At 36.0% G+C, this 14,700-nt stretch overlaps 1 protein-coding gene and 1 long non-coding RNA gene across 3 annotated transcripts; one reads left to right on the forward strand and one right to left on the reverse strand.

The window, feature by feature from the left end:
• Nucleotides 1-386: 386 nt before the first annotated feature.
• Nucleotides 387-8,969, forward strand: LOC132610335 (uncharacterized). 2 transcript variants are annotated; one of them, XR_009571114.1, is made up of 3 exons: nt 387-502; nt 5,528-5,686; nt 7,586-8,967. It is a non-coding gene; the product is annotated as an uncharacterized LOC132610335 (long non-coding RNA). The 2 variants fall into 2 exon arrangements; XR_009571115.1 differs by having other exon boundaries at nt 484-573; nt 7,586-8,969.
• Nucleotides 8,970-9,773: 804 nt separating this feature from the next.
• Nucleotides 9,774-11,170, reverse strand: LOC132610136 (ethylene-response factor C3-like). The gene has a single exon (XM_060324417.1). The coding sequence runs from the start codon at nt 11,005-11,007 to the stop codon at nt 10,420-10,422; it is 588 nt and encodes a 195-aa protein (XP_060180400.1). The 5' UTR covers nt 11,008-11,170; the 3' UTR covers nt 9,774-10,419.
• Nucleotides 11,171-14,700: the final 3,530 nt, after the last annotated feature.

Below are 14,700 nucleotides of genomic sequence, written 5' to 3' on the forward strand. Positions count from 1 at the left end.
TCTTTTGATCGCAATTTTTTGATATGCCTTTTATATATTTTAAGAGTATGATTTATAGTAATATTTTTGACATAATTTTTAAATACATAAATTTTATTTAAAAAAACTTAAAACGGTCAAAATTTAAAAGTTTGATTCTCAAAATTTTAACTGTCTGAAATTGGGATAGAAGGAATAATTATTAGTACTACTTTATTTACGTAAGACACTTTTAGAAGCCTGTACATCCTCTGCTCGTGACTTTTTATTTTTACTCTTTAATCCTCCTCTCCTCATATTTGCAATTGAAGAAACAGCAGAATGCAAAGATGTTTTTTTTTTATTTTTTTTTTAAATAAGCTACCACCACATGGGTGGATATATTTTATTAATAATAGCCAAATATTCATAACACAAGCAAACAAAAAAAATAGCTGGACGGACACATCTACAAAGCCCAAGAAAAAGCAATACCACCCAAAATTCAACCAACAGATATCAACTCAATTGCTTCTTAGCTCAGGTATTTCCTTTGCTGCTCTTTGTTCCACAGAGCTTTCTTCCTCCATTGCTTTCCACAAAATTGAAATCTTTGTATGTGACTCTTGAATCTCTTTATCATTTTCAGTTTCAAGTTTCAAGCCCCAATCTCATTATCAGTATTTATTGTAAATGGCTTTATCTATAATCGATCTGAGTTCACCAGCAAGATAAATGATTCCCCAGATTTCTAAATCCTCTATATAGCTGGGTCTTGTATGTTTTGTGTAAGTAGCATTTGAATCTTTGATTGACGCCAATTATATGTCCCTCGAAGCTCTCATCAGAGACTTGGCTAACAAACCATCAGGAGTATGCCTCCAGATTCAAAATGAACTAAATATCACAAAACTCACATTTCGAAGCTGTATAGACTCTCTAGAATGAAGAGTATATAGATAATAAACTTATCAATCCCTCATTATGGATGTGCAATTCTGAATGTTTCTCTAGTATTGATATCTCTTCAATAGAATGAGCCAAGCTAATGCCACACATTGCCGAAATGTCAATACCTGAGTTACAATATTAGTCATGCACTCCTTAGAAGCCTCAAGTCCTTGCATTCCTTATCCTTAAGTTAGGAATTTGCTGCTTATCCAAGTTGAGAATTTTCCTCCCTGCACTAGGCAATTCAGAAAAAGAATAGAACTTTAAGGTACCTGCAAAATCAAAAACAATGTTAGTTAAAAAATCTGCAAGGGAGTTGCCTTCCCTGTACACATGTTGGATCTCCACATTCCAGTGCTCCTTCATTCTCCTTATTCTTTCAACATGTGGTACTATACACCAAGGTGCCACCCACACCCCTTCCACAACATTTTTAAGCAATAAAGAATCAGTCTCCAGAATTAACGGATGTAAATTCTTATCAATGCAGTACTTCATCCCCTCCAACATTGCTCTTGCTTCAGCTACAACATTTGTGGTCTCTCCAATTTCCCCACTTTGAGCATAAATAAGATCCCCTTGCCAGTTTCTAACACAAAATTCGTAGGAGCTAGCACCAGGGTTACCTCTTGATGCTCCATCAGTGTTACACTTAAACCATCCATTAAGAGGTAACTTCCAATACACCGCCTTGGTTATAATCCTGGGATGATAGTTTTCTAAAAATGCTACTAGCTCTGGCTATAAAAAAGGAACATCTCTTAACCATAGATATCTCATCTTCGTAAGATAAAATAAATGCAAATTCACTTCATGCACCACCCTTCTAAAGCTGATCCTACCTCCATGCTTAATGATATTTCTCCTCTTCCACAGTTCCCATGTAATCATGGCAGGCACTGCTTGTAGAATAGGCTTTAATTTTTCCCTACAATCTACCTTCCACCAGTATCTGAATACTTGGTGAATATGAATCATATTCTTCTGAATTCCTGCTGCATGCATGAAAACATTCCATACTCCTTCTGCAAAACTGCTACTCAGGAAAAGATGTTGCATTGTTTCTACATGAGGTGTTTCGCAACAATAACATCTAGAGACAATAGGGATCCTTATCCTTCTCAGGTTATCATCAGTAGGAATTATGTGCTTCCACAACCTCCAGATAAAAAATGACATCTTAAAAGGAACTCCCTTACTCCACAGACACTTATATTCTTCATGTTCTTCCCCTCTATGCCTCATCATGTCCCAAGCACTGTTTACTGTAAATTTTCCTGTACTAGTTGGCATCCACCATGGTCTGTCCCATGTACCCTGTAGCTGTTCTATATGAATATCCTCCTTAATATGCTCCACAATAGCATTTGGGAAGGATTGCTGTAAAAGCTGGTCCTTCCACTTTCCATCTTCTACTAGCTCTGCAACATCTACCAGATTCTCATTGATATAAAAATCAGATGGAACCACATGATATAAAGCTCCCAATTTAGTCCAATTTTCATACCACACATTAGTGGTTCCTGCTTTTATTTCCCACCAAATTTGATGTTCCACATCTTCTCTAGCTTCTAGCATTTTTTTCCAAACTTGGGTTCCTCCTTTCCACTGGATCAGATTAGGCATCACCTTCTTACAATACTTATTCCACATATAATTATCCAATAGAGAGTTTGTAGTTCTGAACCTCCACCAAAGTTTTGCAAATAAGGCATTGGATACATCAAATAAAGATTTAAAGCCCAATCCACCTTCTTGAGTTGGGAGGCATACCTCCTTCCAGGCTATCCAATGTCTGTTTCTACCTTCAGACTTGTTGCTCCAAAAATATCTGGCAAAGATCTTATGGAGCTCATTTATGACACATTTAGGAGGTACCAGAACTGATAATAGGTGAACTGGCATGGTCTGCAGTACACTTTTTATCAAAACTGCCTTACCTCCAAAAGAAAGTAGTTTACCTTTCCATGAATGCAGTCTTCCTTTAACTTTCTTAATTAGATCTGAGTAGTACTCCTTTCTTTTCCTAGCATGAAAAACAGGACATCCAAGATAAGTTAACGGAAATTGACCCTTTGAGAAACCAGTAATATCTCCCACAATCTGGATGATGTCATTGCCCACTTTAGTATACATGTAATATGAACTCTTATCTTTATTTCTAATCTGTCCAGAAGATCTCTCATAATCCCTCAACACTGTCATAACTCTCTTTAACGATTCTGGGTGTCCTGATGCAAATATGATTGTATCATCAGCATATGCCAAATGGTTGAGTGGATTAGACCAATTTGGCATGCCATAACCAATGTAATCATGATCATCGAATAAGGAATTCAGAGCTCTAGATAGCACCTCCGCTGCAAGTAGGAATAAAGTAGGTGATAAAGGATCTCCCTACTTGACCCCTCTAGAAGACTTAAAAAATCCTAATGCCTGCCCATTCAGTAGTATAGAGTACCAATTATTAGAGATTAACCCCCAAATGAGATTAATAAAGTGCTCTGCAAACCCCATTCTTTTTAGTACATGTAGTAGGAATTTCCAGGAAACTCTATCATATGCCTTGGCCATATCCAGTTTTATAACCACGTTAGCAGGTTTCCCCCTAATTCTGATATCTGACACAATCTCTTGAGTAAGCAGAATGTTTTCAAAGATGCTCCTTCCTTTCACAAACCCGGACTAATTTGAAGATATCAAAGATGGAATCAACTTTTCCATTCTTCCATGCACAACCCTTGATATCACCTTCTTAATAAAATTGGATAAACTGATAGGTCTCATATCAGAAAATGATTGAACAGGATGCTTTTTAGGAATAAGCACTAGGTTGGTATGAGTGATAGATTTAGGAAGTTCAGTTCCATCAAAAAAAGATAATATCACAGCATATACATCATTTCCAACAATTTCCCAGCACTGTTGATAAAACAATCCCGTAAAACCATCAGGTCCACTAGCACTATCCCCACTAAGAGCAAAAACAGCCTGTTTGACTTCATCCAGAGATGGATATGAGCATAGATCCATGTTCTGTTCATGAGAGATCATGGAGGGGACATGTTTGAGCATTTCAAAATCTGTTGTGTCCCCTTCCTGAGTGAATTGCTTCTGAAAAAACCTGATAGCTTCCTCTGATATTTGCTCCATTGAATCCAGCCACGTTCCACTTCCATCATTTATTCCTTTTATATGTAAGTTCCTCCTCTTTCCATTAACATAGTTATGAAAAAAAGCAGTATTCCTGTATCCTTCAGTGTACCATGAAAAGCCCGCCTTCTGTTTCCAGTATTGCTCCTCTATATTTAGATACTTCTTCATTTCTGCTTGAGCCTTCTGAAGCACAATTCTGTTCACAATACTAGGATCTTCTTCAAATAAAGCTTCTTTTACCTTTACTATCTCCTCTCTTATTGCTAGTTGCTGGAAAATGTCCCCAAAAGTTTCCCTGCTCCATTTTGATAACACCCTTTTAAGCTTTTTCAACTTCAGCTTAAATTTCAAATATGGGGAGCCATCAACATCAGTGCTCCAATTCTGAGTAATTAGCTCCTTAAAAGACTCATGTTTAGTCCAAAAATTCAGAAACCTAAAAGGTTTCCTGTTAACAATATTTTCATCTCCACATGACAACAACAAAGGTGTGTGATCTGATCCTGTTTTTGACAAATGTTCCACCTCTATGTTTGAGAACATATTTTGGAATTGTTGATTCACCACCACTCTATCAAGTCTCTTAAATATACAATCTTCAGCTGCCCTTCCATTCCACCATGTAAAAGGACTCCCCTTGAAACCCATATCAAACAATTCACAAGAGTTTATACAAAAGGCAAAGTCTTCACACTCATTCAAAGTAACTGGTAAACCACCCAGCTTTTCTGCTTCGGATAAAATAACATTAAAATCACCTCCTACCACCCAAGGCTGCTCCATAGAGCTTGCTAAATGATACAAGTTATCCCACAGCTCTTGTCTTTCACCTGCATCACACTTGGCATAGACAAAAGTAGTAATAATGTCTGTACCAATGTCTTGATGGCGTAATTTGAGGGTTATTTGCTGATCTGTGTTCATCATAATTTCCCATTGAACTCCAGCATCTATGAAAACCCATATCTTCCCATTAGAATTGGCTATAACATCTTCCATCCCCAACCTTCTGCTATACTTCTGAATATGCCTACAGTTCTGAAATGGTTCCATCAAAGCAACAATGAAGCATTTATATTGTCTTTGCAACATGACTAATCTTTGAAAAGCCTTTTGTGTATTTACTGATCTAATATTCCATATTAAAGCCTTAATCATCATTTATGTTTTGTGCCTGCACCCTTCCTTGTTGATATCCTCTTGGATTGTACAATTTCTTGACTCTTTGCCTTTTTACCACTTTTAGCTAGCTTTTTTGGTGATAAATCTGCTGCTGTAGCTACTTTTTGGGCACTACTGTTATTATGTTCATTCTCTTTGTCCTCCTCTGGTGGTGGTATATCTTCTGTTGCCCTTTGAATTTCATCATTTGAAACTTTGTGGGTCACTATATCATGTAACTTAGTATTTGGGGATGTTTTCTCTTCAGTAGCTGACTTTCTTGTATTCCTTATATCTGCAGTTGCCTTGGAAATTGGATTTGCTCTTGTCCTGACAATATCTTCAATGTCAGTACCCTTATAATTTGGAGGCACCTGTGAAGCAATCTTATCTGCCTTAATCAGTACTGGATTATCATCTTGCACTTCTCCATCCTCAACAAAGATCTGATCATCCGGAGGTTTGTGTTTATCATTCTTTACCTCCCCGTCTTGTGTGATTAATTTTTCCTGAAGCATAGCACCATCTGACATCAATGAACCTTCATTATTCCCCCCGTAGTGTGTCTTAGTAGAATCGTACGAGTTATCTACTAAGTTCACTATAGAGTCTATTGAAGATACATCTTCCTCAGATCCTTCCATGCCTTCTATTCTATCTTCCCAATTATCATTTGATTCATTCTCATTTAACTTACTAGATTGTTCATCAATAGATTTTTGTTTCTCCTCTACAGACTGCACCAGATGGTCTTCATCAGAATTTTGTTTTGATTTCTTATTCTTCTTAGTACTCTCTCCCTCGTAATCTTCCCCCCATTCTTTGGAGCTATGTTGATCACTGATATGGACACTTTAGCTGTTATTATTAGTCTCTTTCTCACTATTCTTTGCTGGTGACATATTTTTGTGTTGTGCAATTGCACGATCATCCTTGTTTTCTCCAATGCATTGTACAGTCTCTACTTTGTTCTCCTTGATTACTTTATTGTCACCATTTTCCTCCACTTCTACCATGACTTCAACTTGGTTCTTGCTTTGTACATCTTTCATATTGAACTCTGTTGGCTTGCTAGTATTCCCAACCTGCTGCACTTCCTCATTTTGCACCTTTTGTACTTCAGTCTTTTCCTTGTTACCTTCTATGCATTGTTCTGCCCCTGTTTGAGTCTCCTTAATTGTTTCATTATCCCCAGATTCTTCCACTTCAGAAAGGATTTCATATTGGTTTTTAGTTTGTACAACTTTGCTATTGACCTCTACTTCCTTGTTAGCTTTTCCAGCCAGTTGAGCATTGTCCTTTCGCCCCTTTTGTGATCCATTATCTTGCCCTATTGTGACTGCTCTGTTATCTTTCTTCGGATTCCATAATCCTGGGTTTCCAATCCATCTTCCACTTGTTAACATTCTAGCTGATGATTTTAAAGGATTGTTGTATCCTTTATTCCTGTTACCTATACCTTTTTCTCTTTCTTTGTCTTCAGAGTTTCCTTGCTTCTGCTTCTCAGCATTAATTTCCTTCTTATTTTTCACTCTTTCTTCATGTTTTTGTTCTTGAGACGGATCTTCCACTGTGGTAATCTGATCTTCTATCTGCACATCTTTCTCTTCTTCCCTATAAGCTAGTTCGGGATGAATAATCCTACAGTCATCTTCATTATGGCCCTGCAGTCTACACTCCTTGCAGTACTTTGGTAAATAGTCATAATGTATCGTCACATTTACAGTCCTGATACTCAAAGTTTGTTCATCCTCAATGTCCATCCTTACATCCTTTGGTAGATCTGATAACAAATCTACTAAAACTTTAACCCTAGCACAACTAGGTCTAGTTTTATTGATTGTGGCCAAATCTAAATGTAAAGGTTTGCCCACTGCTGAAGCAAGTGTAAACAATGCTTCTTTTACAAAGTAAGTAGGCAGTAAATTGGGGAAAGAAATCCATGCCATTGCTTTAGGAGTCTCCTCATCAATCTTAAACTTGGAATCATATATGAGAGGCCTTATCTGATAGGAATACCCCTCCTTATCTGTCAAATAATATGTTGGTTTAGATGTTAGATTGATAAAATCTTCATTCAGACTCAATCTAATCAGCACATGTCTCTTTCTAAAGAAACCAATGGTGCATTCTCCTTTAATTCCACACTGACTTGGGATCATTTTGCGTACTTGGTCCATATCCGGCCACCCATATGAAAATTTACCCACAACTGCAAGCTGCAAGTTCTCAATAGCCTCCATTCTTGCCACTTCAGTCGCAGTCCACTTCACATATGGTTTTCCTTGTAACATAGTAATTTTTTTTATTGGAATTGGAGCTATTGAAGGTGTTTGATTTTTCATGTTCATTGTTGCAGGTTTCAAAAGTGATGCATACTGGATCTTATTGGAATTTGATTCTGATGGCTCTCCTTTCTGCTGCTGTGTAGTAACTAGTTGCTGGTCAGCCACTCCGGTTGGCTGATCAATGGTCGTCATGGCCATGTTTGAAAGCTTAGGATCTACGTATTAGGGTTCTCAGAGATCATAGGACAAATGGCTACTTTGCTCAAGCTACTCGCACCTCAATGTGCAATAGCAGTAGGCCAGACACGTAGCTCACCAACAAGCCCAGTTGTACACCTCCGCCGCCGCACAACCCTCCGTAGTGAAGTTGTAAGTGGTTGAACAGAGAAAAGGCTTTAGTGGGTTGTTGTAGTTGCAAATGTAGAGATAGAAGATAAGTCCAGGAGACAATATCTGGTTGGGGAATTTGATCGAACACCTTGTGGGCATCCAAAACGTTTGTTCAGCTTTAGTGTATATGTTGAGTAGTTTGCATGCAAAAGATTGATGAGATTGGATAAAGAGACAACATGTGATGGATTGAGCATGAATTTGCTTAGAACCAAAATATTTATTGCTTTGAAGTAGCTGCTGTCTCCATGGTGTTGGTATTAGCGAGTTGAGCACTTACATGCTGCGTGTAAGGTGGTTGGGTTAAGTGCATTTGTTTACATTAAGATCTAACAACTTATTTGGTCTGAATAGGTGTTAATCATTAAGATCTTAAACAAAGTCTGAATATCATTAAGAGGTACTTTTTATGAATAATTTTTACCAATGGCTCCACCACATCCCCACTCCCACCAACCACCTAACCTTACAACCCCACTCACCACCAACACCACCCAACCCTACCCAACAACCCACCCACCATCACCACCCGGACCCCACCCCCACCTATCGACCACCATCCATCCCCACCCCAACAACCCACTCACCATCACCACCCACCTATCTTACCCCCAACCACCACGACTCACCCCACCACCACGACAACCCCCCTTCCCGCCTCACACACACACAACCCTCCCACCACTACCCACAGCACCTACCACCCAGACCCCTCCCCTCCCCACTTACCACCAACACCATCCTAACCCCCCCCCCCTACCTTACCCCAACCACCACCCTACCCTTGAACCACCACCACCCACCTATCTTACCCCAACCACCACCCTACCCTTGAACCACCACCACCCACCCACCTTACCCCAACCACCACCCTACCCCTGAACCACCACCACCCACCCACCACCCCTATCTCACCTAACCCACCACCATGCACTTACCCCACCTACCATCACTACAAAGCATGTTCACCATCACTAGCGAACATAAATGTTTTATTTTTTTGTCAAATAGTATTCTTATTTTATTAAATTTTTATTTAGTTACTTTTTTATTTGAATTGTATATTTATTATGTTTAAATAAAGGGATAATTTCATAAACCTCCCTCCACGTTTCGCTTCGTTTCACTCACCTCCCCTGTAGTTTAAGTTATTACGCTTACCTCCCTTATTTTAATTTTTTGTTGTAGCAATTCTTTTAACCTAATTATCATTAAAATAAAAAAATTACAATATACCAAATTTTCCCTTACTAATAGATTTGTAAAGATGCTCTTTAGAAAATTCCATTGAAATAAAAACACCATAAATATGCTAGTTTTTAAATTTGAATTTAGTGAAAGTAAAATTTATGTTTACATCTCCAAGTTTTTACCTGTGTACATCAACTATAAGATAAGCTTCACTGGATATTGAACCACACACTGTAATTCATTACAAAATCCAAAGTCATTCAAATAAAATACCCTAAATATTCCTACAAACATATGGTAAAAATGCATATTCATGGTGCCCTTTTTCTGCACAACAAACATCCGAAGTAGTTTGCTACAATTTTCAAATCCCTACCTGCACTTTTCATTTATTCAATTAATAACTTCCAAAATTATGAACTGATCTTAAAGAACCAAGCGACGTGGATTTGGAAACCGAATTGTCAACAGAACCTCCATACCAACTATTCATCTTTTAATCCCTACCCTCTTTGGCGGATTCGAACAGAACGTTCATTTTGTTCAACTTTAGCCTCAAAATTGAACCTTTATTTTCTTTATAATCTATACCATACTATAATTGATGCAATGTTATGCATTTATCACTATCTCTAAATTTTTAAGCTTGCTCTGATTCTCTTGCACATGAAACTCTAAAACTGACGCGATTGAGAAATGAGGAAGAGGATGAAGAACATGGAACAAATATTAGAAGAGAAAATTAGGGAGGGCTTTGAGTAAAAGGGATTTCCTTTTTATTTTTAAAGAACTTGTAGCAGAGAAGATATTCCAAAAGAAATAATTAATTAAAAGGGTTTAATATTAAAAAGGGTAAACTAGTCAAACTATGATTTTTTATATTAATAATAAATAGGTTAAAAGAATTGTTAAAAAAAAAAATAAGAGAGTTAAGCGTAATAGCGTAAACTAAAGGGGAAGTGAGTGAAACGAAACGAAACCTTGAGGGAGGTCTCTGAAATTATCCCTTAAATAAATATGTTATGCACATTCAGATATTGAAAAATAAACAATTTTAACATTTAGCGTTCAGATCTAAAGACAACATCTTAATCATTCAGACGTTCATTCAGATTCAGCCGTCATAATCTTAATAAAAACAAATGAGACCTTAGTAGCTCAGTTGATTGATTACCTGAACTTTCACTTATTAGTGATCTTGTAATCACCTCCCTATTTCCCCTTTCCCTACCCCTATGTAATAAAATTTTCAAATTAAAAAAAAAAAATCAAGATTATATAAACAGAGCAGTAGCTTTTACTGCTCAGAAACAGGGGATAATAATCACCAATTTGGGATACTTTCTGAAGAACTCAATAATTCCTCCAAATAGTCAGCACCCAAATCTTCAAACACAACAACATTATTGGACAAATCATTTTTTCTTGCTTTATTTCTTCTACTAACTGTCTTTCTCCTCATGGAATGTCTCTTCTTCAGTTCAATAACCGGCGAACAACTCTCATCAAATCTACACTTCATTTCATTTAAAGACTCCTTCACTATCTCCACAGGGAAATTAAGTATCGCCATCATACCCCTCATTGCAAATGCAGCTTGATCATAAGCCAAAGCAGCTTCTTCAGCACTGTCGAATGTTCCAAGCCAAACTCGAACACCATTCCTTGTAGAATCACGAATTTCAGCAGCAAATTTACCCCATGGCCTCTTTCTTACACCTCTATAATTCTTTTCTTTTTCGGGTAATAATTCGCATGAAGTTACCTCTTCTGAGCTAGAGGAAGAGTTAGTTGTTTCTCCTGAATATTCTTTAACGAGATTAAAAAGGAACATATCTTCGGTGTCATTAACGTTAAATGGAAGAGAATTATGGTGAAAAAGAAGCTCATCCCATGAAGATGAATAATCCATGTTCAAGATTTTGAATGCAGAATGAATTAGGTGAAAATGTTTTTTTTTTTTTTTGTTGGAATATTTTTGGGTTTGAAGTTTAAACGATGACTAAACCCTTTTATATACGTGAAAATGAGGAAACTTCTTAGGGAATGGTATTTTTATTATTAATTAATAATAGGATGAGATAGTTAATTAATTTAAAGAAGTAATTTGCAAAGCATTTTCGGCAAAAGGGGGTATTCAAGCACGTGAGTCAAATGATACAAGGCGGCGAGGTCCAAGTCATTTTGTTTTCTTTGTTCATCAATATATTAGATTAATGTGAACAAGACTTGTCTTGGGTTCACTAAACAGGCATTTGTACATGAGATGTTTAGAGATAAAATTTCAAATTATCCAAAAAGACATGATTTGGGATTCTAAATCATGATTTCAAATTTTTTAAATGTAAAAGTTAATCCATAAGTTTATATTTTGTAAAAATAGATCCATAAGTTAGTAGATGTATTTACTAATCATGTTTGCCAATCATTTATATCAAATATTAAAGGAACTATAAGTTGGTAGTACATTTATAACAAATTTACTCTTACCAACCATGTGAGAGAATTATATTAAAGGGTAGTTACACTACAACTCATGTTTAATTTTTCATTTCATTGAACTAAAATTTGATCAATTGATGTTATAATTTTTAGAAAGGCCTTCTAGTAGCGCATTAATTTTCTTATGAACTATGACTTGCTCATTTGGTAAGATTGTACTATAAGAATTGGGAAAGTTTTGATGATTTTCACAACTTGTGAGGTTTTTATGTCTATAAGAAAAATACAGCTTAAGAAATCCAAATTGTATGTCCAAATATGATTTCATGTCATGATTTCATCTCATAATTTTAAATCATATCCAAACGGCTCCTAATAGTATGTATTTCGTTATTTTATTTGTTAGTGTACCCTGTTCATGAGGGGAAGTAGGAATTGGTAAAAACAGCATATCAATCGAAGTCTAATGCAGAATTATATGTTGCGTAGGGCAAACGAAAAAGATTTTTCATATTACTTAATTACTACTCATAAATGGTTCAAGATTACAATTTCACTTTGTTTGAATTATTTCTTAAGTTAAAGAAACCTGGTTGAAAGTTAGTCTTCCATTCCGCATGACTTCAGCAGCTTCAACACTTACGTCGATTTTCTTCCACTTTTCTTCACTTCCAGTGCATTTTCGTCGCAAAGTACCTAAATTCATCAATTAAGCATGGATTAGTCCAATGCTTCAAAATCGACATAAGCTAGGTGTATTTATACCGTTCAACACCAAAATTGGGTAGAAATGCGAGTAAAGTAATGCATAAAGACGTATAATTACACCTAACATAGTGGTTTTAGGATGGGATTACATTATGGGGCATTGTTAGAGCTCTAATTAAGGACTATTCTTCATCATGAGGTTCCAAAATCCTCCTCAATCCTTAAGAGATATAACGCAATTTCGAGCCAACAATTATTTGGTTGTTACGTACATCGAAATTTTCATTAAGAAACCAATGTGCTGGGTAGTTTTTGTTTTATAACGGTAGTGTTCGGGTTAACTTGGTGCACATCTTGACTATTTTATTGGGTATTTATTATTTTTCACCAGCTCATGTTCTGAGTAATTAACTCTACCGTCAAGATTTAGACAGATATAAATATCATTGCTAAATTCGAATTGTCGCACAGTTGTTAAGTTGAAATCTGAAGTTCAATGAGGGCATTTCAGTGCAAGTCTGTGAATGTTTATCCACACAATCTAGTAGTACTAGTTACGCATTCATCTTCAAGTTCACGTTTTACGTCAATTTATATAGACTATAGCTTATCTGTAAGTGCAACATCGTTTTATCTCCTTATTGGTTCCTTGTCATGAATCACGTGGAAGTACTAGGATTATCTAATAATATGCAATGAACACCAATCAAGTGTCCTTGTGTAACACCGTTGAATGACTTGTAAACTGTATCAGACGTCCCATCATATAATGAATGATTGCTTAATTAGATTAGTGGCCTAAATCAATTTTATGGGAAATCTTATTTTTTCTACTTAATATTTTTAAAAGAAAAATTAACCTATAAATCTATTGTAGGTAAAAAATTAGGCCTCATACTCCCTTAACTAGAGGTCCTGAGTTTGAGCCTCAAAATTAAAAAAAATCTTGCTAAGGAGTGCTTCCCTCTTTAATCGATTTTGTATGTCTCGAAATCGAATTAGTCAGCAAATTTAATAAGGTAACAAACACAAATTGAAAAAAAAAAAAAAAAAAAAAAAGGCGCCACCAAAATTTTGGGGCCTAAAGCCCCCGCTTTAGTGGCTTGGCCCTCTGGCCGGCCCTGCATATAACATGCCCAAATCTACCTTATGATGAGGGGTGTCACGTGACACGGTTTCGTCGAAAATTTTTACTAAATATGTACATTGTAACGTGAATCCTTTGGTGAGTATGAGTGTGAATCCGCGCAGCATCATTTTATTTTATAAAAGTTTGGCTCCTGTTTTACAAAATGATACATGTTTAGATTTGAATCCATGACCTCTTGGTGATAACTTAACAAAATGGAAACCGGTTGCTCCAAACTCACATTTGCATAGAATTGTGACAAACAATTTACCCAATAAAGAAGGATCTCACTGCTTCCCCAATTAGCTATTGTGCGGTTCTTTTTATGTATTTTTACACCTTCTTTCTCGTCAATGAAATTGATTAAGAACAATTTACAAAATCAAATGATAATGTGTTGTATAGCGATTTTTGGTGCCCTATTCAAAAAAAAAGTATTTAGTATTATTTTTAATGAGGTTAATTTAAATACATTTAAAAAAAAAAAAAAAACCATCGACAAAAGTTGTAGAATTTTTTTAGAAAACTTATAATAACGTATGCGAATGTGTTTTATTTATATTTTGTTCTTTTTTAATATGGTGCTATATTATTTTATTTATTATTTCTTATTTTAAAATGTGACATCGCTAACTAAAAATCCTAAATACGCTATTGATCGTGTTGGAAACGTTAGTGTAACGTAAGAAACCCAGGATAATCGGCACCACCTTTACATTATGTTTCGGATTGCTGCATGCTTTATTAATAGATCTAAAATTGGATTTTTCTTTTTTGGTAGTGTCTAAAATTGGAACTGCAGTAACATGCCCTTGTTTCATTGGGTGTCTCGCTCCCCTATGCATTTCATATAATGCGAAAATCACGAGAGAAACATAAGTTTTGTTTCTCTTCCCAACTAGCGGCGATGTGCCTGTGCTAATATCAGTGTTTTAAAAGGCGGGGGCGTAAGGCGGGACGTTTTACATACGCCTCGACGAGGCGTAAGCCTCGAGGCACGGGGCGTAAGCCCCATGGGTATTTAATTTTTAGTATTTCTTAAAATAATATAATTACAATAAATATTTTTAAATATGTAAAATTACATAAAAAAAATAAAAGAAAACTGTAAATAAATGAAAATATATATATATATATGTATGTATGTATGTATGTATGTATATGTGTGTGTGTGTGAGCTCGCGCGCGCGCTTGATCCTCACAAAAAAATGATCAAAGTAATCCATTATACACCGCTTATAACTTGTAATTATATATAACATAATTTTACAAGTATAAACAATACAATGAAATAAAAGCTATTATGAAATGCAAAAAAATTCTAAC

Source organism: Lycium barbarum, chromosome 9 (genome assembly GCF_019175385.1).
Source record: "Lycium barbarum isolate Lr01 chromosome 9, ASM1917538v2, whole genome shotgun sequence".
In the NCBI taxonomy this organism is placed as follows: domain Eukaryota; kingdom Viridiplantae; phylum Streptophyta; class Magnoliopsida; order Solanales; family Solanaceae; genus Lycium; species Lycium barbarum.

Coding starts and splice junctions, on each gene's coding strand:
- LOC132610136 (XM_060324417.1), bottom strand. CDS start 11,007: ATGGATTATTCATCTTCATGGGATGAGCTTCTTTTTCACCATAATTCT.